The 25,588-nt window shown below is 38.8% G+C and overlaps 1 protein-coding gene across 1 annotated transcript in view; it reads right to left on the bottom strand.

The window, feature by feature from the left end:
* Positions 1-25,588, bottom strand: part of LOC108236435 (GDNF family receptor alpha-2-like) — a 61,381-nt gene that overhangs the window by 7,060 nt on the left and 28,733 nt on the right. Inside the window, exons 4-7 of the mRNA XM_017417087.3 lie at positions 21,408-21,786; positions 8,865-8,977; positions 7,730-7,870; positions 1,646-1,776 (exon numbers count right to left, since the gene is read on the bottom strand). Coding sequence (XP_017272576.1) covers positions 1,646-1,776; positions 7,730-7,870; positions 8,865-8,977; positions 21,408-21,786 — 764 coding nt within the window. The remainder of the gene's footprint in view (positions 1-1,645; positions 1,777-7,729; positions 7,871-8,864; positions 8,978-21,407; positions 21,787-25,588) is intronic.

The raw sequence follows: 25,588 nt of genomic DNA, 5'->3' as shown, positions 1-25,588 counted from the left end.
CTCATATAGTCTGTGGTCATGTGTACACACACACACACACACACACACACACACGACATGTGTTTTTAAGTGCTGGTCGCTATGCGGTTTACAGCTCTGGGCAATCTTTCTTCTGCCAACAGGACTCATACCATAACAACACTCCCCCAATTTATCTGCCATGGAAGTTTGACAAGTTTTAATTGCCAGCCATAGTTGTCTGAGAATGCAGGGCCGCCCAAAATGTCCCTACCAGCTCCCTCCCTAATTATAAACTTCCTGCTTGAGTAATCACATGTCTTATTGTTTCCTAATTACCATTTTTACAATAAATTAAACACCATGCTGCAGTGAGACAGGCACCGAGCAGTGCATCAATACTGGCACAAACACACACACACACACACACCACATCATCTATTCTCACTCTGCCGTCCTCTCCAACTCACTGTCTCCGGTACCTTTCCCAAACATCCACACTGTTATTGTTATCAGAAGTGCTTGTCCATTAATTTTCCTCTTTGCTACATTTTTTAAGGTTTTAATTTGCTGTCATACCAACAATGAGGGTTTCGGTGTAAAGCACAACAATGAATGCCTCCGGGTGAAGTGTGACCATTTAATGGCTGTGATTTGATACGTCTTAATGGGAGTCATTCATTCATAAACACCGCTCATTGCTTTGGATTGGGATCTGTAATAGTCACTGAATAATGACATGAACAATAACAACAGCAGCAGAATGTTTCACAAAAAGCCGTCTAATTCAGCCAAACTAGGTGAGTGGGTCTCCTGCAAAAGGTGAAATAGACTGTTAGTCATCCACTTGACGGCTGCGCTGCACATCAAAAATACATCTGTAAAACAGAACAATATTTCATTGTGAGGACTAATTAAACTCGACAGCAAGCTATTCTTGGCCTAAAACTGCAAGGTGAAATATTTCTTTCCTGTTCAACAGAGACAGAGTGAGAGTAGTGGGGTCTGCAGCAGACGAGGTGGTGCTGTCATCCTCACATTTATTTGAAGAGAAAATGAAGTACAGATCTATTAAAAGACAAACACTGATGTGTTTGTGCTGCACAGATACAAGCAATGTTTGTTTGTTTTTTCTTTTCTGCTCTAGACAGTGAACCCAGTTTTAGTCGAGTTGACTGCAGTGTTCAAAGTAGACGGCATTCAGCAGAGAACAGGCCGTGGGCCAGTATTTTAGAAGCTCTAATCCAGATTAAAACCCCCATCGCTCATTTCTTTCACTCTTCCATTGTCTGGGAGGAAAATATGATATTTCAACCACATGTCATCATCTTGGGTGTAACATAAACTCTCTTATCGTCAAGCGTTCGTTTTGATATGCCAATTGCTTTGGCGAGAATGGAGATAGAATGTGATATGAACAGCGCCGCATGTTGAGCTTTAGAATTTTGCATCAGCACCAAATCCCCCCCCATTCAAGGATTCAGAGAGGAGGAGCGGTTTTGTGTTTCTTCTTGCAAAGAGTCCCATTTTGGCATACTTAGGCATATAGAAGTTGGCGATGTAACAATGTTACTCCCTGTATAACATTCTGTTTGAATTTTAAACTGTAAGGAACAACTTAACATGGTGTCCTGCATATAAATTTGACATTTGTAACACGCTGTATTAATCAGTGTAAAAGAATTACCTTTGGGAAAGTGACAGAGGGATATGTGAAGCTTGCCGTCCAGTCGGGCGATGTTGCCAAGGGGCTCGGGACAGTCACATTTTTGCCTGGTATGATGTCTATCCCATAACCAAAAGCCTGAATAGCATTTCCTGCAGGGACAGAGAATAAAGTCATTTGTATTTGACTTCCACCTCAGCGAGAAGCCAGCGAGCAGACAGACAGCTCTAAGTCATCGTCTTGGTCCCCTGCCCAGTCTTCTCCAACCGTGGGAATGAGGCAGGGCAGAGGAACAGATTGAAGAAGGGAGAGTTAAAAAATGAGTACAGAGAGCCAATTTTTAAGCTTGAGAGTTTCATGCGAAACTCATGACAAACAAATTAGAAATTTGTTTCTGAAATCTGTCACTAAGAAGGCCACTTTGGATGTTACTGTCTAACAAAAGGCCAATATTACCGAATGTTTATTGTAGTAAAATGTGCTCTTTTTTTCTCTCCTGCATTACATGTTTATCCTGTCAATTTAGCAAGTTATTTTGCTTCCATTAGAAAAGCCCCGAGAAAAAAAATGGACACATTTATCAAATACAAACAACTCTGGCTCATGGTCTTGCCTCATTACAAAAATGCTTTTATGTAACAACAGCTGCTCTGAAAATTGCAACAAGCTGACCAAATAGTGACAAAATGTCCACATTCAAGATTATGAACCCTTTTTTTTTGTTTGCCAGCATAGAATTAAAATAAACTCTATTGGATGGTAGAAAATCAAGCAGTTTATACTGAGGGCAGCAGTCTGTAAACTCATGTGAGTGGTAGCGTATCTGCGCTAACAGATTTACTGCATGCATGGGTGTAATTCTGTGAGTGTATGTGCAAGTCTGCAAAAATGTGATAAATCCATGTTCAGCCTGCTTTTCAGCTAGATGTAGTAACACAGGGGCTGAGTACCTTTTCATTGCTCATCCGTTTAAAACACAAAGCTCGCTTCTCTTTGTTCAGGCAGGGCGAAAGCAAGAGATGTAATTGCCTGGCAGCCACCTTCATTATAAGGTCAGCGTGCAGAGATGACTTTGAATAGATTCATGTGACTGATCAAATTCAAAACATTCCCAAACAAAAGAGAAATGGCATTTCCCCACCACCATATAAAGGGACAAACAGGATAGTGGGGGAATGCACATGAATAATCCAACGGTCACACACTCCTGGTGCTCCTCATGCATGCTCTCATCTTCCACGTTTTCTGCCCACCTACGCAGTCTATTATATATAAAGCAGAGCAAGACACAAAAAAAGGTAAACACATAAATGTGTACGAATAGCTCATTGAAAAGCATTCCTGTTTCAAAAACTCATTCAAAAACTTTCAAAAACATCTCCTTGAGCTTGGAGAATATTTGAGCTCATCGGTGAAGCCTTAAAACTTCATTGCTGGCAGTGAAGAGCCGGTGGAGAACTGCTGAGACGTGTGATGTTACACATCTGTTTGTCAGGGTCAGCTAAAGCTAGCTATCCCCCTACAGATTCTTTAAGACGGGGAAATCAAGTCATAAATCAAACTAGTTGGATGGGGGCCCGCCCCTCCTTCTCACCCAAGACACTTCACTGCACCATGTTACACTGAGTGATTAAGTTTGTTGCCAATTGTGCCTCAATTTTTTAATGATTCTGGGCAATTTTTCTTTTAACCATGTGCATTGGCCTACCTGCATGCTCAGATGAAGTAAGAAATGATGAAATACAAGAAGATATGCCATACATATATATATATATATATATATATATATATATATATATGTATGTACGTGTGTGTGTGTGTGGGTGTGTGAGTGTATACACCGCCACCACCCACCCCTGCACACCCACAGACACACGTTCCATAAAATTTGAGCCCTAATGGAAAAGACTCCCTCTGTCACAAAATTACCGAGGTATAGTTGGGGCCACTACCTGTGCCAATGGCAGTTCAATTTCTTGAGTCCATTTAATTGTCTGAATGTGAGCAGTAAAACCTTAAAAGGAACACAAAAATCTAACATTGAGTCAGTGCAGGGAGGCCAAAACAAGTGATGCATCTTTTGGTGATGAGGGAAGTTTCGAACCAACACAAGCTGCTGGAAAGAGCGCTGACTCCAAACAAAATACGGTGCTTTACAGTAGTCAAGGTGAGGGTAGATGAATTGCTTTTTGCAAGTGAGCAGATGAAATAAATTCCTTTTTTTTTGTATTTTAAGAATGTTTCAGCTGACAAAAACAGGAATCAAAAAACAAGTGTTGTGCATCAAAACTAAAATTCTCTTAGGTGATATGTAAAAGACTATTGCTTAAAACCAACAGGACAGAAAGAATTTTGAAAAACAAAGATTAGTCCATGACCTTCAGACAGACATTACTGTCTGCAAAATTTGCAAGGCTGTTTTAAATTGAAGGTCTGATAAAAGTACTGACAGAATATATCCTTCAGTCTGTTTTGACTTCCCTGAAGCTACGTTGATGAAGCTGCTTAAGAGAAAAGCCTTCCTCATGAGTTCATCAAAAAGCCTTTTGATAATCTTCTAAAGGTCACAAGTCTTTTCGTTTGCCCTCTTGAGTAGATCATAATCCGAGGACATGATCACAGTGGCAGTTGGTGGAAAATCCACAGACTGAAACTTGCTCAAAAGTGTAATTTTTGATAAAGTGAAAATCGAATGGCTGAAAACTATTCCAAGTTGAAAAGTTTGTCAAATGTTAAAATCAAATAGTTGAAACTAGCTCCAATCTGTGTAACTCAGTGCTATAAAAGGTTTGGCTTTCTATTATTTAACGGCAGAATGGAGTTATAGCATCACCGGCCAAGAGAAGCAAACCAAGTTAGCTAACACAAGCTGGCCACCAGATTAAAAAAATAGCATCACCACATTGTGGAACCGTTAATTTCCTAAAAAACACATTGGGTTATCAGTAAAGCACCAGATAAATGCCTTGTCCACGCTACTCTGGATAATTGAAAAAACGCAAATGCAAAAAAATGCAAAATGCAAAACTGCATTTGCATCTCCCATCCACATATAGACAGAAAAAAAGTTTAAATCCTCAAACAGAATCTTTCTTTTATATTTAAAACACTGTTAACAACAATGACATTAATGTTGCTATTGTCAGTGTAGTTTCCATAGGCCAGCAAATAAAAAGTATTTAGAAAAATGGTTGTGGTTGCTGAATATTTAGGACTAAAAAAGGGACTAAAAGCAGAATATTCAGTTCCACTGTAGCCAAAATACAGGTAATGTAAATTTCAGCAGATGGTTAATTTAAACAAGGTCAACTCTCAAAATAAAATTTAGACATAGACAGTTTGTATAAAAAGTTCCTTTTCACATAACGTTGACCAAAAATGATAAATTGCTATAAATCTTTTCAGCAAAAAACAGGCGTTACTAGTTTCTTGAGGTAAGGTTGCAACTACTTTTTATATCAAAAATAACTTCTATTTGTTTATATTTTAAAATATAAAATGAAGAAATGATTGAGAAGTAAATTTTCTTTGGAGCTTTGGTAAAGGATGATACTCTTATCTGCGGGCATCGTCTCAAAGACAATCAATTGCTGTGTTAAGCATGCTGAAAACCCCAGCATGTCCATTATTTTAAAGATGCCTGCATGTTCAAGTAAAGTTCAGCTCATAAAATGTCCCGACTTGAAGTTAAACCTGTGGCATTTAAAGACGACAGAAGCATAAGAGATATCAAGAGGAATAAAAAGCAAAAATGTCAAAAGTAAAGTTTCAGAAGTTGCTATGAGTCACCAGTGGGTACTAATTGGATGTCATAAATATCAAGTATTAACTCTATTGAGTTGTACTTTTTCAAAATTATTTTTTTTCTTTTGGTGACTATCATTAAGATCAAGATAGGGTCACTTGCTAACACTTTTTATTGCTTCTATCCCAAGACCAAAGCCACAGTTTTGACTCTTTCCATGAAAAGGTGTTTTAACGCCTCACAGGTTAAGAGGGGGTTGAACATGTGCTGTACTGTTCAGTGACTTTATGTTTTTCTGTATATCCTCCTTCCTGGTAAAAGTGGAAGTTTATGGCCTGTTCCCCTTGACTGCAGTGAGGAGATGCTGCATTTTGTGTTATTTTTCAAGACGCCTCCTCAGCTCCCAGTCTCATCCCTCATCCTGCACACTCAGCTAAAACGGAAACCCAGCAATCTATTGAAATGGTCTGAAAGCATTATCCACACAATGGAACATGTTAAAGGCAATGGTGTCTTGATAGGGCTGATGACACCCCTTGCTATGCCATAACAAGGAAGAAGCTTGCTCGTTTTTACTTTAGAGCGGAAAAAAAGCATGAGGATATTTGAAAATAGGCCCTCTGTCCCACTGCACTCTTGTATTATGCATCAGCTGTACAAATGATATGTATTTTACTCAGCTTACCCTATTATTTAATTTCTGCTAGTCGGTTTCTTTTCATGACATCCTTCTCCCAAAAAGGATAAGCTCTTTCAGATTAAATGGGAAAATGACATGCAAATGGTTTCTTTTGTATTAAAGCCTGGGTAGATCTTACTCACGGGAGGACTAAGGAATGATAAAAAAAAAGAATATGTGCTTCTGAAAAAATAAGAATATTTAATTCCAATTTATTCCACAGATAGGGGGATGAGTGTGGAGAAGTTGAATCCAGATAAGTTTTTAATCGGACTTCAGGCCCATCCTTTGACTCATTCCTCCATCCATGTGTTCATTCACCCAGAAATATATTTTTTTAAATTTTCAATTGAGATGGTGTTTTTTCCTTTTTTGACAAACAAATTAAATCTTTACTGCCCAACCCCAAAAGGCGATAATGCTTTTGCACATGTCTGTGTGTGTGTGTGTAGTAGCGGCAGAGTATCTCATGAACCATTGTATAGATTTCGTAGCTGAGACTCATTTCCAACACCCACTCTGAAACCTAAAAGATCATGTGGGATCTGTTTTAAAAAAAAATTCTCCATTAACCACACTGTCAACTGTGTCTGTCTGTTAGCAAAATATGTCATGAACCACTCGGCAGATGTAATATACTCTCAGAAAGTAACCAGTGGGTGTACATCTACAACTCATTAACTTTTGGAGTAAACCTAATTTAGGATGGCTACCACAGCCAACTGATTTTCACAAACATGAACATGGCTTTAAGTCAGGCAGTTTTATAAATATTTAGCTAAAGTTTTGTGTGATAGTTGCTAAGCATTATCACCCAGATATACTTTGACCACTGCACATTGTGCAATGCATTTGTTTAAACCTTGGGCATTAACTCTAGTCCTCAGCCCAATTACTTTGTTAGCAAAATATCTCATGAACTACTGGATGGATTTTAATGAAACTCTTCAAAAGTAATCATTGGCTGCCCATCTACAACTGATTAAGTTATGGAATAACCGCAATTCAAAGTGGCCACCACAGCTAATAAACAATACCCAACACAGAACTGACTATAACTTAGTCAGTTTTCCAGATTTTCCAAATCAGATGGGGTAGTAGCTGAGAGTCATTCACAACCTCGTAAGGCTCCACAGTACTGCATGAGTTTGCTCATAGCGCTATTTACAAAGTTTAACTAAAACAGCTAAAGGTTCATCTCTCGTCAGCATTAGACAGTTTTAGTTTAAAATTCTGGCATGAAAAGTAGCGGGAGATATGCATTTATTTTTTTATTTCATTCTAGCTGGTTTGATTTCTTCTTTTATTTACAAACAAAAAAAATATTTTGTATTCAGCTTTTAATGGGACCTAAAAAGAATTTACTGATATTTTAAACAGCCTCTACTCCCCACACATATAATACCATCCCCCCCTCACTCTCCACCTTCCACTTCTCAGTAATATCAGCAAATATCTTGCTGAAGAGCTAAACTTCACTGGAAAGCAGAAGCTGACATGAAACCATTAAAGTTGCATTAGCCTGAAGTTCATGGCTCAGACTGCTGTGGCATGTTAGCAAGAGTAACTACTGCAAAAGACACTTTTGCTCTCATCAATATTACATGACTGCTGGAGCCCTATCAGTTGCAAATTACATTTCAGATGTATGCAGAATAATGCACGTGTCGGGTTGGCTCACTTAGGCACGTGTTGTCGGTGAAAAGCCGCAGGAAGTTGATACATTCCTCCTCGTTGTTTCCACTGCCCTTACAGGTACACCACGGCGAGATGGTCCAGTTGGTGAAGCTGTTGTCAACATAGTTGGGGGTCATTTCTGTCCCTGCAAAGGTTTTTACACATAAACACAACACTCATTAGGACAGCTATAGGTCACTAATGGAGAATAATGGACTACATTTAGTGCAAGTATGTAAAATGTGCAGCAGAATATTAGTCACAGGGAAGAACTTGCTCTGTTTGAGTTTACAGGAACCATCCTGTAATGCTTTATTTAGATGTAAAGAGGCCATTACGTTATAAATGTTTTTGCAAAGTAGTTGCTTTAGGAAGTGTTTGCCCTGTCTGAACACAGCTCTGCAGCAACAAAACATTTTACTCTTCAAATGTCTCTCTCTATGTCGATGCTTTCAGCGGGAGTCATAAAAGCGTTAGCTGCACTTTGAGTAACATTTTTACAGAAAAATCCAGGAAGCATTGTGGCATAATACCACTTCACACTGCATCATTTATGACAGATGGTGGTGAGGCACTGACTGATGCTGAAATATGGACACTTCAGCAACCATTAAGCAGTGGCAATATATATTTATATATATAAATATAATTTTTTTGTGTGTAGATCTGCATTTACAAATCTTTTTTTAATCCCTGCGATGCCTCAACAACATCACCTAGGTGCTGCTGCTGGCTGGAAATAGAAAATATGTATGGACCGATTTGTCACTAGTTACATTATTTGCACAACATTTGTTTCGAGCAAACAGATGGTCGTTGAGTGTTTTAATTAAGTAAACACTCTCTCAGTGCCTCCACTCTTTAATTTACTTCTGGTACTGAACTGATGTCCAGTCTGCTGCTAGAGATATCAGACCAGGTGGAAAAAAAAACAAGGTGTCCAAATCCTCAGGCTGGTACTTGTGATAAAACCAGACCAACCTGCAGTCATACATCATTTTGTTCTTTATCAAACAGTGTATATTAATTTTTGGATATATTTTCTGAATCTGCAGCTTTTTTTTATGGACCCACCAGTTTTAGCCCCTACTTTTCAGATTCTCAAGCAGTCACAGAGTCACTCAGAGCTACGTACTGACCGATGAGCCTTGCATAAGAAGCTGAGCAGGCGTAGGGATTGTCTGGGTTGGGACAGGTGCTCCCAGGGTGCGAAGTTGTCCAGCAGTTTGCTACAAAATCAGCCAGTCTAGACCTAGCGATAAAAAAGAAAAGAAAAGAAGATCAGCTGAAATACATTTTTCACAAAAACTTTGAATAGAAAAGAAAAAATTCTCATTTGTTGTAGATAACTCTTTGAGTAACCTCAATTTGGCAAAATAGAGATTAGTTCTGAATGGATTGACAAGCTAACATCCTAAAACAACTTCATTCAACAAGATTTCATAGCAGTTTAAGCAAATGCTGTTTTATAAAACTGTAGTCTTGCCAGTCTTGCATTACGTGATTATTCTGGCAGAATTTTTCCAATAGTCCTTATAGAGGAGCCTCACGCTGCACCAGAAGTGCTATGACTAGTTGCTGCTGCGTTTTGCTCCTGCAAGAAACCACAGAGTTCTGTATGAATAACCGTGTAATGCAAAATTGATGACGATGTAAAGATTTAAAATAGCATTTGCATGAACCTCTATAAAATTCTTGAGATAAGACAAAAGCAATCCACTTTGGTCTTGACCCCCTAGGCTTTAGCTCATCAATTCAGTCAGAACTAATGTCTTTTGCTCCAAACTGAGGCCATTCAACGAGCTATCTAAGATATTAATTGTTCATAACCTTTTCACGGATACCCACTTTAAAGATCTGAACTGTCACTTTGAGCGGATGACAGATGAACAGTACACACAGACATATGCAGAATTTCAAAGGTCTGGTTCGAAATCTTGGCACCTTTTTTTACTAAAGAGCAGCTGCCAGTTGTGACCAGCATCAAACTGGAAAAGTATATGCAACATCTGTCTCCAGGCTGCCACAACAGGTGCTCTGAATAGCAATCAGTTCTCACTTATGCCTCGCTACCATCAAGCTACCAACTCTTTAAAAGGCGCGCCACATCATCCTAGTGGTAATGCATGATAAGAGCGAATATTGGATGCCTTTTTCATGCTTATCCTGACTATCTCAACCATTTCCCCAACAGTCACCTCCACCAGAAAGTAAGGGGGAGAAAAAAAAAGTGTGTTTTGCCTAATTGTGTTTGTGACAGGAGCTTTAGGTCTGTATGGGCCCCCAGGGTGGCATTGCTAATCCACTTAACTGGGTGTACCGGTACAAAAAAAAAACCAAACGTGTGCAACGTTGCCCTGTCTGTGTTACTTACATCACAGCTGTGCACAAAGTGAATCACAGTCAGTGCACATTTCTAGCTCTCTCTTCCTTCTCTGTGTCATGAGTCATTCACCCTGACCTGGTCCGACCACGATGTTCAGACTGAAGTTCAAAGAAACTCCAAAATCCCTTCGGCTGTTTTTGTTGTTAGTGAATAGGAACACACAGAAATCCTAAGGCAACAAACAGAAAGGTTTTTTTTATTTTTTTTTTTCGGGGGTTGCTACGATGTGTTAAATGGTAGGCTGGTTCAAATGTAATACCTGATAAAAGCACAAATAAATTACTTAAGATAGTTGTCTTTTGAATATCATCTGGTGTTTTTTAAAGACAAAGGTATATTCTTTTGAATACCAGTGCATCAATAAGATATTATTTCTGACACATTTTAATCAGAATGCCAGGAGTTTTTACATAAAAGTTATTGCTGCTTTTTTTCACACATAATTTGTCAAAAAGGCTGGCTGACATGATTTTCTTCTATTTCCTGCTAATATTTCATATCTTGGTTAAAGCATTTATTACAAAATAAAAATAGCTTGCATTATTCTCACTGGCCTTATACAGTATATATATATAAGGCCAACAAGAATTATGCTTGTGTGTATGTGTTATTGTAGTTTTCATTCTGCTTTCAGTCGATTGTTTTTATACCACATTGTAAACAATGATGATATTCTTTTTTCAAAGAACTTTTGAATTTTATGAGGATAAACATTTGAGTCAGTCTGTATAATTGTATAAATCAGGTGTTTTTTACTGTAAGCAGGTTTTTCATTTATTTGTGCCTCTCTATATTTCTACTATAGCTCCCGTTTTTGGTGCATTGCTGTACACCCAGAGCAGAAAGTATTTGGTTCCTCTTTGCAGCTTCATTCTGTGAAAATACCTGGAAGACTTCCAGTGAAATCTCAGAAAAAAAGAACAAAGTCTGTTTTTTAAAGATAACAACAGCCTTTGTTGTGTTTGAAAGTCAACCAAATAAGTATCTGCCAATCTATTTTTTAAGTTAGATACTCAAAACTACATTTTTTCAACAAGATTTTAAATTTATTCCTAGTTGTAACTGTATCTTGCTGTTTGACTGATCAGCTATTAAAATTTGGCAAAAGTGACTCAGTGACAATTTATGCAACAAATTACACCAGATTTGTGATAAAATGTTGACTGATGCATGTACAGCATATAATTTAAAAGACTCAAATTAGAAAAAAATAATAACAAAAAAGTGCTGACGCTGCAAACAGCAGTGCATCACAGTACCCTTAAAATATTGAGAATGCTAATGTCACAGGAATGTACATACCGCCTTGTCTTTAAATATGCATTGGATCATGGTGGCGCTGCTGAATCACTTATTCATCATTTTTTACCTTTTTCATGGGCTTCTGAGGTAATGAGATGCATTATAATGATACTGAACCGTTGCTGCATGCTTATCAGCCAACAAACAATCTATTGCTTCCACAAGACAGACATTATTCGGGAAACTTCTGCAACAGAAAATATCCTGACCGATGCAGTGCCTTCTAGGTCTGCAGATACGAACAGAAACATTTGGCTGAGGGCTGATACAGAGTGATGCAATGAGAGTCCTCCATGCCTGTCTGTCTGTCTGTCTGTCTGTCTGACTGACTGTTGATTTCTTCATTTTATGTCTTCCACTGCAGCTGAAATGCAGCCAGTGTGCTAGATGGGCTTGGACCTCCAGCTGCGAACCCCACTCAGCTCCACTTCATTACTTCAGCTCCATCCACTCTCCTCACAGATCACCCAGATAGCCTCTTGACATGACATGCTGCTCTCATCCAATGTATAGCTTCACTTGAGAAATCTGGACATATACTTGCTCTAACTCTACCGGTGCTGCAGAAACAAATGCAAGTTCAAACACAGTAAAAAAAACAACAACAACAACAACAACAAAACCCCATTATGAAATCTAAAATTGGAAAAGTATCACTCTCAACATGGGCTCTCTTCACTTCTCACCCATCTGCATTCAGAGTAAAAAAAGAAACCCACAATGACGCAACAGATGATGAAAAAATATATAGAACACGGACAGAGAAGAACTTTGTTTCAGCCAAACAAAGCAACCTTTCAAAGCTTCTTTTTCATTTTTCAATTTATTATGGGCAAAGAAAAAGGTCTTTTACTTTTGTGCTAACACAGAATGTGAATGTCAGATTTCTGTAGGAACAGAATAGACCTGAGAGGATTAAAGAAACCCAACAAGCACAAGTTTCTTTTTAGCGGCGGAGCTCTTTCCGACAATGACGGCTTAAAAACAGTAATTTAAAGTTTAGAGAGGTGTCTTGAGTGTTCAGACAATGGTGTTCCAGCACCAGGATTCGGCGCATTTCACGGCTTCCGCGGACTTTCCATTACATCTCGGCAAAGCGCCTCTCGCTGCTAAAATTACAGGCTGTCTGGCTCAACAGAGTTTTATGGTCATTTCAGCCCCTCAGCCTCCGGGGAAGTGGCAGAGGAGCCTCCACAGAGGTAGACTTCTTTCAAGCAACCTGACATTTTAAACACAGTCATCCGGGTGAGTGCTGAGTGCCTGTCCATCCTGCTTGGCAGTAATAGAAAACTAATGGCTTTTTATATGGATTCTTATTCCTATCACTTGATGCCTGTGACAAACAATGTGACTTAAATCAGATGAGTGTCAGTCTTAGAAACCATTTCCTCGAGACGGAAGAGAGGCAGGAAGAAAAAGAAAAAAAAAATGTTATCAGACTTCATTTAAAAACAGTTTATTGAGAGTCAGATCTCGTTTGGAGACTTCCCATCAGTGCTCTTTCTACAAATATGAGCTGTTCTGCAGATGATAATATTAGTTAAATGTGATGCTGCGGATGCTTACTCTTATCACTTCTCTCCGTCTCCAGCCTAAAGAGGCTTTAGAATCCATATCTCTCACTCATCTTCAGCGGGCATAACAATAAACATCAAACAATGGCTGCCGACATAATAGCAGTTAACATGAAGCAAATGAGAAAAACAAAGCATCTTTCCCTCTGCGCTGACCCCCTCCCTCTTCCTCCGCTTCCTTTTATTTTCTAATCTCTTGTGTTTCTTGGACCTTGTCTCTGCCCGCATCCTCTCTATTATCCTTTCTGTTGTCACTTTAGCTTCAGCCACTCATGTGCAAAGTCCCGGCCCGAGTATTTGACCCTGGTTCAGTCAACATGACCCAACAGCCTTCTGTGTCCTTTTGCCACTTAATGTCAAACGCCAAAGCAAATAATGAACTGGGAAAACCTGAGACATGAAAAGGCTTTACTCTGAACTGATTCTGCAGAATGGCTCAATTTGTATAAGAAATAAAATAAAAAAAAAATAAAAATAAAAATAAAAATACGGCAGTCCTAGCACAGCACTTACCTTGTGAGTGGAGTGTTATGGATATCTTTTGACAAACAATGCTGAGTATCTTTTGCTCGTGTTTTCATCGCCTACATTTCTGCTGATGACCCTGAGACAATTGTCTGCTGCTCTGGTCAGACTGTTTCACTCATAGCCATTTCATCTTACATATTTCTGAATAGTCCTGCAATTTTTGGCATCAGTGTACCCACTGTATTCCCCAGTCAGTACTCTTAAAGGGCAGCGTGAACAGATGGCACTCAGTCAAAACACAAGACACTTTAGCTTCTGTCACGCGGCACAAACTTTTGCCCTCTTACTCAGCAAGTAGCCAACACACCAAAAAATGGCCTTGAAACACAACCTGTTCTGTATCATAAAAAAGTCTAATTCCAAGGAGAAAAAACTAAAACATTAAATAAGAAATGCAAGTCTGCACTGTTATTTAACTGAGTCAGACTTTGATGTTAATTTTTACTATTATTATATATCATATTTAAAACATGAGACAAAGTTTTATTTATTTATTTTATCTTGATAAAATAGATACGTATCCAGATACGTATCCAGTTCTGTGACTGAGATTTCATGTCTTAAAACACAAAATCTGTTTAAATTTCCTCCGCACTTTGAAACAATGCAGGTGAAAATGAGAACAATATCATCCTCATAATAGATTGTTAATATAAAACAAACATGCAAACATTATTTACAGTTTTTTCAGTAGAATTATTAGGATATTTTTTTCAAGGCTGCACAGAAAAATTTCAGATAGTTGCCCCTGATGCTGTTTGAACTTGCAAATAAACATGGGCAATATAAAGGTTGTTTTAGGACAGCAGCAAGTATTTGGTCTTGGCCACACTAAGATGAGCCATTAGCTTAACAATCTGATCTATCCCTTTTAAGGATTTCAGGCCTTCTAAAAATCATGTTTTCAATTGTTGTGATTATGCACGATGTTCTAGTTTTCTTTCTTATTCTTAAATAAAGCAAATAATTGCACAACTGGTAGTGAACTGCATGACACAGACCTCAGCCAATAGGTCTATCATTATCTCTTCCCTATAGTTAGCTCTTTAAAAGTGGAACTCGTATGGAAGTTAATGCATATGGGAACAGACACAAAGATTACATTTGATGCCGGATAACTAATATATGCAAGTCTGTATCAAAACTGAAATGTGAAAGGCCATGCAGTCAGTTTGATAAAGATGCTTTGGTTTCTTTAGGGTTATCCAAACTACCTAAATATTCTTTAAACATGACAGATATCCCTGATACAAAGTCTTGAAATAAATGGTCTTTTTGTGAGACAGAAAATTAGCACCAAGCCGTAGAACTCTCTGTTCTACGGCTAATAAACAACCCCTTAGTCAAATGATTTTACGGCTTTCAGTGAAACTTTTTTTGATATAAATTCAGAAAAGGACTTAGGAAAGAAAGAGGAGGCACTGCTTGACACATTTGAAACCACAAATTGACCATCCTTTAGACAAGTTGTAACGCTAGGGTTACGTTCGAGGGAGGAGAGGAGGCGTCAAACTCGTCGGGTCGATCAAAAAAAACTTGCAATCACACTGGTACTGGGATTCCACAGTGTAATCTTTAATAAACGCACTTCCACAACCTTGTAAAGCCCGGTTGAACGGCTGCTATTATATTAAACATAAATAAAATGAGCAGAGTCCAAACAACATGTCCGTCTAGCACTTCTCCCTCGCTCTCCACAGAGAAGCTACGGCGCATACGTGTGACGTCATCAGCTAGACTAGAGCATCTTAAAGAGACACCACCAGTACGGCTGTTACAAAGTCAAAAGCCCTATTGATAATGTTTGCATTAATAATAGATACAAGACCATTGGAAGAGATGATTGTAAAGGAAACGATGAGGCCCAGTCGGTAATGGCTGCAATTTTCTGCTACGCCACGTTTCCCTTTGAGATTATAGTTGGAAAAGTAAATGGGCATATACTAATCTGTGTATTGGAATTAAAGGCACAAGTCTTTCTCGTGCCTCATACATCTCACTGCTTCTCTTCAATTCTCCCTCTGTCTTTCCTGCCACCCCTCCCCTTTTTCCGTTTTCATGTAAAGCCAGCAAACATGTCTCCGCTGAAGACGATGTCTGATTAAAGCCACACGCTGCAGCAAGCCGAACTATGTAAGAGAAAAAGGTCACAGTTTGATGTATGCTCTGCTTGCAAAACCAGAGCTTAACATCTGAAGAGAAAACACTGATAATGGTGCTGGCACCGCTTGAGCCCTGTCCTTTAAAGATGAGGAATAAAACTATCCAGTTTTAATGTGTTTGATTTTATATTCCTGCCATTTTCAGAACCAGATTCATTTGAAGTGTTTTTATCTAAAGAGAGGGAACAATTGCAAACACAATACGGGTGTTTTTTTCTTGGTTTTAGCTCCATGAATGAAAGTTGGATTTAGATTTAGTTCAAATTAGTCTGATAAACCAATCGTTTTCAGTTAGAGGCAGAATTCAGAGAAGTCCGTGTTAAACCACAAACTCTTGTTGATAAACTCGGAGATGAGAAACTACGAGTTGACCACAGTCAATTTCTTCGGCTCCAGTTGTGTTCGCTTATTTTTAAACAAGCATTTTGGCAGTGCAAGAAAAAACATAATCTGAACTTTATTCATTAAAAAAGTGAAATTTGATAACTGAAAAGCAGTTTCTCCATCTCAGTGGAATAATGCTTGAAATATGAATGTGCGTCAGTGCAAACTATAACATTTATCTTTAAAGATATAACTTCTAAAGGAATTTAGAAGGTTAACATTAATACATTTTATTTAACTGTAAAAAAAGGGAACTCAAACACCATAATTACAAATATCTTAAGATGGTAAACTCAAAGCCTGACTCATTCATAAACATTTTAAAGAAATCCTGTTTAACGGGTGTCTAGGTTAAAGTTTAAAGAAAATTTTAAAAGTTTACTTTGAATTTAGAATGCACTCTATATTAATGACTACAACTTAATGTGTTTAAACACTTCAACATAAATTCTTGTCACAAAACACATTAAAAATATATTGAACGTTGGTGTATAAATTACAACAGGAATGTTTAGCTGATGAATAATCAGCCGATCGTGTTTGTAGATGCGAAATATTGCTAATATTTGCTATAGTGACAGAAATAATAAAATTTACTCAACCACATTCCAACATAACATTTTCCTTTTCCTCTTGTGAGCTGTATTTTTATCATGACTTTTGATGATTTTATGATTCTTTTAATTTTGTTCATCAACATTGTGGTTCTTGTTAGGAAACACACTCTCTAATTGGTAACATGTTTTGTTGCCTCTACAACTCTGAAACCAATTAGAAGTTCCTAAAGACTTCCAAACGCTCTTTTTAGTTGAATTTTAGAAGTTAGCTTCAAATTTCCTATTGCACTGTATGGAAACTAAGCTTGTGAAGGTGAAGACAAAACCACATTTGTTTAATTTGGAAATACTTGTTATAAAACTTAAACTAAATGTGCCGATTCAACAGAAATGAGTTGCTAAATAAATGCTAATTCTCCATGCTTTTCATGTCATATACAGTAAAAACCAGGATGTACTGCAAATATTCTGCCAAATTACACTTCAGTAAAGGGACAATGACATAAAAAAGCATTTGAATTGTTATGCTGGTTTTCAGTAAAGCTATGACTGCTTGTGGGTTGAACATGAACATTTATAAAAACCAACTCCATATATGGACTCATAATTGTTGTGGCCATTTCCACTAACAATGAAGTCGGTAGTTTTCTGAGAAATCTGAACCATGGGGTATTAGTTGCTCATTAGTGTTGCACACATTAAAAAAAAAAAAAGAAAATCTACTGCAGTGTGTGCTTGAGCGAGAAATAGTGGCCAATGTCGAGGCCAGCGAACACTTCAAGGGTCCTCACAAGTGAAGCAGCACAAATGTGCCTGCGTGAGAGTGTATGTGAAAGAGGAAAAAAGTAATAGAAACTGATGATAAAAGTGCAGCAGCCTCCTGATTTCTTTCAGCTTTATCTCAGAAGCTATACAGAGTAATGTCATCTGGGCCAGTCACTCTCCCTACACGGTTTCCCCCTTAGTGGGGGCTTGAGTTGTCAGATACAAGAGAGCAGACTGTAGATTTAGGGCAGTGTGTGTGAATGCATGTGTGCGTGTCTGCGTATATGTGAGTAAAAAAAAAAAAAAGAAGAGAGTAAGATCCAGCAAGTTTTCAGTTAAAAACAGCAGGCTTGTTGGTAGCATCTCTCCCAAACTGGGTCAGGTTACCTGTGCTGTGATCGATTGTCTCTGACCGGCCCATTTTGAAAACTGGAGCCTAAATAACTCAATCAAATAGCATACACTGATCCTGTAAGCAAGGAGAAATGAATCAAACATAGACGTGTTGCACTGATCCTCTGGACAATCAATACAAGTACAAATACAACTCAGTGTTCTTTGGTTCAGCTTTATCAGGCTTGTCTTTTGGACTCGGGAAAGGACAAGGAGTTCCTCTGGTCGTTTGCACAAACACACATTCGCACATGCACTTTTTGTGTGCGCAGGATAATAGAAGGTAATGGTGTAATACCTTAAGCAGAGCTACAAGCAGTTGCAAGAAATAAAGGCTGCTCTATTTAATACTTGTTCTCTGTCCATCTTGATTTCTAGAGTGTGCCAACAATCACCTCCACAGAGAGCAAGAGCAAAATGAAATCTCCTAGTGCAATATGGCACAGAAGCCAAAGCCAAAATGATATAATTGAAATCCTTTTAAGTATTTGCTCCATCTGGAACAATCTAAACCATCTCCAAGGATGAAATCAAAGCCAATTTGGCAACCAGTGCACCCAAAGGTAAAAATGTAAGGACATTTTTTTATGGGTAAAATGATCAAATAGCAACTTTTTTATTAGATTAACAAAACAAAAAATAAAATAGTATAATAAAAATAAAGGGAAGTCATTATGCCTTTTAAAATATCAATTTTATGGGTTTGTTTTGTACCTATAATCCCGTCTACACATGTTGCAGAGAGCTCAAATATCTCTTTAAAATGGCCTGTAGCATCTTCTGCAAAGATCCATAGCTATGTGAACAAACCACTGACCTCCAACTGAATGCAGTAGCTTTACAGTCCACATTGATTCTGCAGACTCCCTCTCCTCCTCTGCCTCTCTCTGCCTCATTATCACTCCCCACCCCCACCCCCACTCCCACTCCCACTCCCACCCCTTCTTTATTCATTGCCTGTGCTCAAATGGAATGGGTCTGACAAGCTGTGTGTCCTCTTTTTGACTCAAACAGGTATCCCTAGGGGGAACGAGACCCGGCGTTGAATGATCCTCTTCGTTTTTACTGACACATCTGTCCAAACAGCAACTGCAGCTAAAGAAAGTTTTCCTCTGGTCTTGCTGTGTTAATTCTTGAGTTTTAACTTGCTCTGTGGGCTTCATCAACAAAGTTGAACAGAACAAACCTTAATATGTGAATATTTAAGTTAGTTTGCTTCTAAAACTTACTAAAAGTGCAAAATGTGCTGGTAAAAAGCAACATCAGAATGGCGTTTCAGAGCATTTAAATTTCACACAACATTGTTGATCATAGACACTTTGTGCTGAAATGAAATATAAGCTTTGAATACAGCTCAAAATGTCTTTGTCACTGAACTGTAGAGATGTTCTCCTGCAAGGCAGCTCTTATTCACTGCTGAAGGATGCACAAAAATGATCAGAATTAGATTTGAGCTCAAAGTGGTTGAATAAAAATCTATGCGTCACTGAATGATTGTTGATATGTCGGTGCACAGGCAAACGTGTGTCCACACGACACGAGTGTGTGCACACTCATCGAGCTGGTGACCTCAGAGGGGCATTACGCAGCCACAGATAATGAGCTTTAACGTCCTATTTCATCATTCTCAATAAGCAGGAGCACAGCAGACACCTGAGGGCCTAAAGGTCAAAGAAAGCAACTCGGTCTGAAAAGAGATAACACAATGCAGGCAAGCAGGTAATTATCGAGACAATCATAAATTGGAGGAGGGCTGATAGAGTTTCACTGCTTTGGCAGCATGGAGGTTGAATTTAGTGTCGCTGAAAAGGAACCATTAACTCTTACAGGGTGCTCACCTCAATGGAACAGATGTAAGTGAACTTTCAGAGAAGTACTGGTCTCTACAAACGGTTGTGCATCATCAAATGGACTTTTTGTGTGTGGGAATCCTTTTCACAAAGCTTGCATTTCTGTCATTATAAACAGTGGGGAGTACTATAGTGCTACCTTCCTACTGAACAGAGTTTACAACCGCTCAGATTTTTTAAAGTGGGGCTCTGTCAAAAGATTACAAACAGTCAATACCTTACCTGTTGTCAATAGCTCTTTGAATAGTTTAGTTCTGGCCAAGATTGAAGTGGATTGCTGCCAAATCAAGTCTCAGAAATTTCATAGCAACTCGTCTTAATGCTATTTTATGAACCTTCACAATGCCTTCAGTTTGGCATTACACAGTTACAGTATATAGATAGAATTCTATGTTTAGCTGCAAGCACAAACAGTAGCAGTAGCAGCTAGTTGTAGCACTTTCAGTGCAGCCAAAGGCATTTCCAACTGAAATATAATTTCTGTAAAAATATCCATGTAATCCAAACCTGTTGGCAATTTAAAGGTTTATAAAATAGCATTTGTATAGATAGCAGGGAGTTTTGCCTGGAGTTATTTTAGGTTGACAGCAGTACAGTTTGGTCTTGGTTGCACTCAGACTAACCATCAATGCACTCTATTGTTCAAGAGCTGCCTACAACAGGCAAGATAAAAAATGTTCATGAACTTTCCACAGAACCCCACTTCAGATGATCTGAACTATTCCTTTAATGGATATGTGTGTAAACAAAACATCCATTTCAGAATATGACTGAAATTAAATTCAAGGTTTCTCCACGTTTTCCTTTTTGTGTCAACACAAAAAAACAGAAGTATTTCAGCAAAACCTTGTGACAATTAAGAAAAAAATAGTGTTCTTGAGATCTTGAGAGAGTTGATGCAAGCAAAAAAATCAAGACAATACTATCATCTTGGATCACATTAACATGTTTAAAATGTTCCCAAACTGAAATGGAAACACATGCAAAACATATCTTTCACATGGTAGCTTAAGTTCTTGTGGAAATCTGTGCTGCTAAGAAATGTAAAAGTTGTCGAAAGTTTATTTGTTATTTCTCACATAATGAGCATTATTATTAGCAGCAAACTAACACTTTGTTGAACTCCATTAGTCTCATAAACGAGCTTTTAAATGCTTGAGATGATTCAGATGTCATTTGTTGTTTCTAAAAGACTAATGATAGCAGAGCATACTGTATCTCCTTCAACATCTCCGTCAGCACAATGTGGAGCCCACTGATGGTCAAATGGCTCTGGAGCTAAAAGATCTTGACAGCTGATTTGGCTCCAACCGCTGTGTTCCACCTGCTCTGAGCAGCACTAACATGAGGAAACAGGTCACGGCTGGGTAGGTGTGAATTGAATCTGGCTGCTTGAATCCAATAGAGGCTCCATGCAGCCAGAGTGATCCACTAATGTTTTGTTCAGCTTAATTGAGCGTTGTCCCTTCAACTTAGCCTCACATCTTCATCCTGCATCTAAAAGCCACAGCTTCCCTGAAAGTCTAATTACTTTGCTGGCAAAGTTACAACAGAGAAATATAAAACTTTAGGATGGCACGGGAGGCAGGAAGTTACAATGAAAATGGAACATTTACAAATGGAAACTTCTCTATTTTTTTCATTTTTCTATGAAAGTGAGATAATAATGAAACAAATGTATTTGACAAGGAATGGTTTTAGAACACTAGACTTTTTCCAACAAACCAACAAAATAAAACTCCACACCAGACACCCACAGGCACTCATTTGCTTTCATTTACCTGCAGAGAGCATCCTGACGGCAGACCCTCCGTAGCTCCAAACAGTTGGGTTTCTCCTTGTCTTTATAGGAACAATCAGGCACGATTGTCTGCCTGCGTCTCTCGGCGCAGCCCTCTGACTGACAGGGGCAAAAGAGCAGCCGGTGGCTGAGCTCCGCAGGAACCCGATCCATGAACGACCTCAGTGACTTGTGGCAGCGCTTCTTGTTGCAGTTGTCTCCTTTGTTCTGGTCCTCCTTGGTGCAAGTGGAGATGAAGCTGGCCCGGTGCTTTTTGCAGTTGTTGTTGAGGTTGCAAGCTTTGGTTGCATCAAGGCAAGGGTTGCAGACTTTCTCAGCATCAGGGCAGCTGAACCCTTTCGGGGCCAGAGTGAGCATCCCTAAAAGTAAAGAAAGAAGGAGAACTTTGTGACTTCAGAAGAACTACATGGGATTGTGTTATTTTATAATTATTTTAGTCTCTGAACTCTTGTCTGTGGTTGGTAGGAGGTAGAAGAATATGTTAGGGCCAAAAATCATGAAATAAAAAAAAAAACAGTATATAATGTCATAAGGAGAACTGTATGAAAACAGGCTCTAACCTTTTCTTGGTAACAACAAAGTGCTGTCTTTACATAACTATGGAAAAATGAAGAAAATATATTATGTCTACTAAAGGAAATGTTAGACTACGGTCTGTGACTAGCATTGTGATACAAACATAATTAACACATTTGCATCTATGCAGATACATGTCTTCACAATTTTAAAAAGAGATTAAAAATTGCTTTTATAATTTTTCCATACTTGTTTGGAGCCTATGAGGGTTGTTGGAGGTGAGGTACAAGCTGGACAGGTAGTGTTCACAAAGATATACAACAATATCTGCACACAGTCACTTCCAAAGGTAATTTTACAGTTCCCAATAACAAAATGTGCATGTAAAGTAAAAAAAAAAAAAAAAAACACTGAGAAAACCCACAGAGAACAAGGAGAACAGACTGAGATTTCAACTGAAGATCTTCATGCTCTGAAACAACAAGCTTCCTGTGCGCCACCCTATTATATTATCAAAAAGCATTGTTGTGTGTCATTTAAAACAAAGCAGTTGTGTATTGGCATCTTTTTTTTTTGTTACAGATACTTAGTTAAAATTTAGTGGTCAGAGATGAGACTAATTCACAACGCATACTTTGAGCATGACACATTGCATCTTTGCTTAAAACTTTGGCACTAGCTGTAGAGTCAACACTATAAAATGTCTAATGAACCACTGAACGGATTTTAATGAAACTGTCAGAAAGTAATCCTCAGCCGTGTCTCTATAACTAATTACCTTTTGGAGTCAGCCCAACTCAAGATGGCCACCACAGCTAATTGATCTTTGTCGATACAAAAATAGCTACAACTCAGTGAATTTGATAGCTATTAGGATAATGTTTGATGTGGTAGCAGATGTCATCCTCAACACAGCGGATGATATGCATCCATCGACGAGTGCTAGGTCTTTAATTTTACTACGCAGATAATGTTCAGCACAGATTACCTGCTCCAACTGAGGTCATTTTATTGAGCTCCTAACTCAACAGCATTAATCTTTTATAGTTTAGAGAGGTTGCAAGAAACTACAAACAATCTCTGAATCTCAGGTAGAGATTCTTCATTATCACCATTGCCTTTCTGTCTCTCCAATCAGCTCTAAGAGGAGCGCTTAAAGCCAGACTCATCAGCTAACTGGAACTGATCTAATCTGCTTCAGGACTTGAGCCAAATGCAAAGAAATTATTCCATGATTTTTTTTGTGGGGGTGGGGGTGGGGGGGATGTTAATAAAGATTTTTAATTTCCATGTTAATAGATCTGTAAGTCTTTTGTGCCACACTCTAATTTATTGACTATGTATTTCATGTGTAAGCTCAAGTTCTTTCGACGCTTTCTGAGTTGTAGGAAATGTTATTAAAGCTGTTTGGGTGTTTTCAAGATGCTATGCTGCTGCAGTTGGGGAAAAGAAAAAAATCTTTTTTTTTCCTGAAATATACTGATAATAAAGCAGGATTATGTTCACTGTTGGCACTCCTTTCTTGTATTCAGGCTATATTAGAGGAGTTAACCTCCCTCCCCTGTAGATAATGATATTTCAGAGGTCAAGGCGGCCTGGTGACACTCAGAGAGATTCATCTCTTATTCAACAGAACCAATCTCCCTCCGTGTCTATCAGGCAGCCTGGAGCAGGAAGAAGACCATCTATTTTACAAGGGTGTGTGCTAGAGATGCAGTATTGTTTCCAAGTGGTGCACTGCACATGATCAATCCTAGAAATGGAAGCGTGAGCACATCAAATTCCAACTTGGGGAAAAAAAAATAAGCAAACCCTCAAAATTAATGGCTTTGTGGTTTCTGATCAACTTGGATAAAACAGAGCTCACAGCCTGAAGAATAACAAATTATCAGTAGTTCAACCTAGAGGGAAGGAAGCACACTTAAACTAGATTAATTTTATCCCCCACTTTTATTTTAAAGTATCAAAAGTATTTCACTGCTCAGGGTGTTAAGTGAATTGTCCACGTCAGACAGATGTATTTCTTCCGAATGGTTTCACATTATAAAACATGAGCTTGACTCTTATTAGATGTCGTCGTAATCTAGAGATTATTGTTTATCCTTGCACTTTCCAAGGGTAAAGAAAAAATCCCCCAGCAGATGTTTGGCAGTCATATCCCCAGACTTGTTAATCTAAGAGACAGAAAAGGCAAACTTAATTGTGCTTTTGTCATTTACTCTTGCGACATTCAGAATCATAAGACTTTTTCAGGCAGATTGTGCGAGAATTAGGCCAGAAGGAGCCTCTTGCTTGATTTGTAATTACAATGAGAGCTGAAACAAGAACTGATTTTGGCACCACAAGGCCGAAGCACGGGCCAAAGTTTTACTTAAGTGGGCCGAGCTCAAAACAGGGCCAAAGGGGGGAGCAGTACGGTCCAGCTGGAGGAGCGGTTAGCAGGGCGACTGTCCAGTGGCTCAGGCAACATTACATTGATGGATTGCAGCTTCTGAATCTCCCCTGGCCATCTGCAGCTATAATGTGGGCCACTGGGGGGGTCTGAGATGAAAAGAAAATGGGAGAAGGATGAGCTCGTACAATTTATCTGACCAAGCTGGGCCGAAGCAGCTTCTGTGGCTGCAGCGACGGATGGGTTTTTACTACTTTTGATTGGGAACCTAAGATTGAATTTTGGTGCTCAGACCAAAAAGATGTCCTAGGGCAAGCATATAAGACATAAAGTCGACTCGATGGCTCTAATGCTGCTGCGCTCTAATAGGATGGCATGCAAGAGCAGAAGGAGAAAAGGACGGCGGCGAAGAGGTGGAACCGGGAGTGGAAATGTTCAGTATTGTGTTACAGAGTTGTAATTGATTTTCCAAGTGCATCACAATACAGGTCTTCATCAAACCTATTTGGCTATATAGTGAAGAGAAAGAGGTTGATAAGCTAATGACATGAGATGTATAAAGATGGAAAAAGCTTTAAGAGCAGAGCGAAGATGTGCGCAGCTGATTACGCCAGCCGATCATGACAGATAGATGAAAAGAGAGGACCCAAACAGATTAAATGGCCACTCACACAAGCATGCTGGAGAGCTTTCAATTAATGGAGACTAACTCGGGAAACATGAATGGTACAGAATGATTAACACAACTCATCAACAGCGCAATCAACAGCTCTCAGCATAACAATATTCTGCACCTATCTATAAACAGGTCTTGCCGGCTGCTGGAGCGAACAAGTGAGTGAGGCGATGACTGAGTAAAAAGCTGGACAAGAGGGAGGATGTGCTGACAGACTATTAGATGTTTTAAACACATTTAATATGCAGGAAAATATAATGCTTTATATTGTACCTGTTGGCAAAAGAAGAGGTCAGTAAACAATTCAGGTAAAGCTTTAAAATTGTCCTGATTTTTTGTTTTTTTCACTGAAAAACTAATTGACAGCTTCAACAAAAAACATCATAAAGCTGTTTATCAAATCTTTTTTTCTGAGGCTTTATTTAATGCCAAAAAAAGTGACTTTATAACACTGAAACTCCATCCATCCATCCATCCATCCATTCTCTTCCGCTTATCCGGGGTCGGGTCGTGGGGGCAGCAGCCTAAGCAGGGAGACCCAGACTTCCCTCTCCCCAGCCACTTGGGCCAGCTCCTC

This window comes from Kryptolebias marmoratus, linkage group LG1 (assembly GCF_001649575.2).
Source record: "Kryptolebias marmoratus isolate JLee-2015 linkage group LG1, ASM164957v2, whole genome shotgun sequence".
Lineage (NCBI taxonomy): Eukaryota > Metazoa > Chordata > Actinopteri > Cyprinodontiformes > Rivulidae > Kryptolebias > Kryptolebias marmoratus.
Note: the sequence above shows the minus strand (reverse complement) of the source record. Positions and strands in the feature narration are given on the sequence as shown.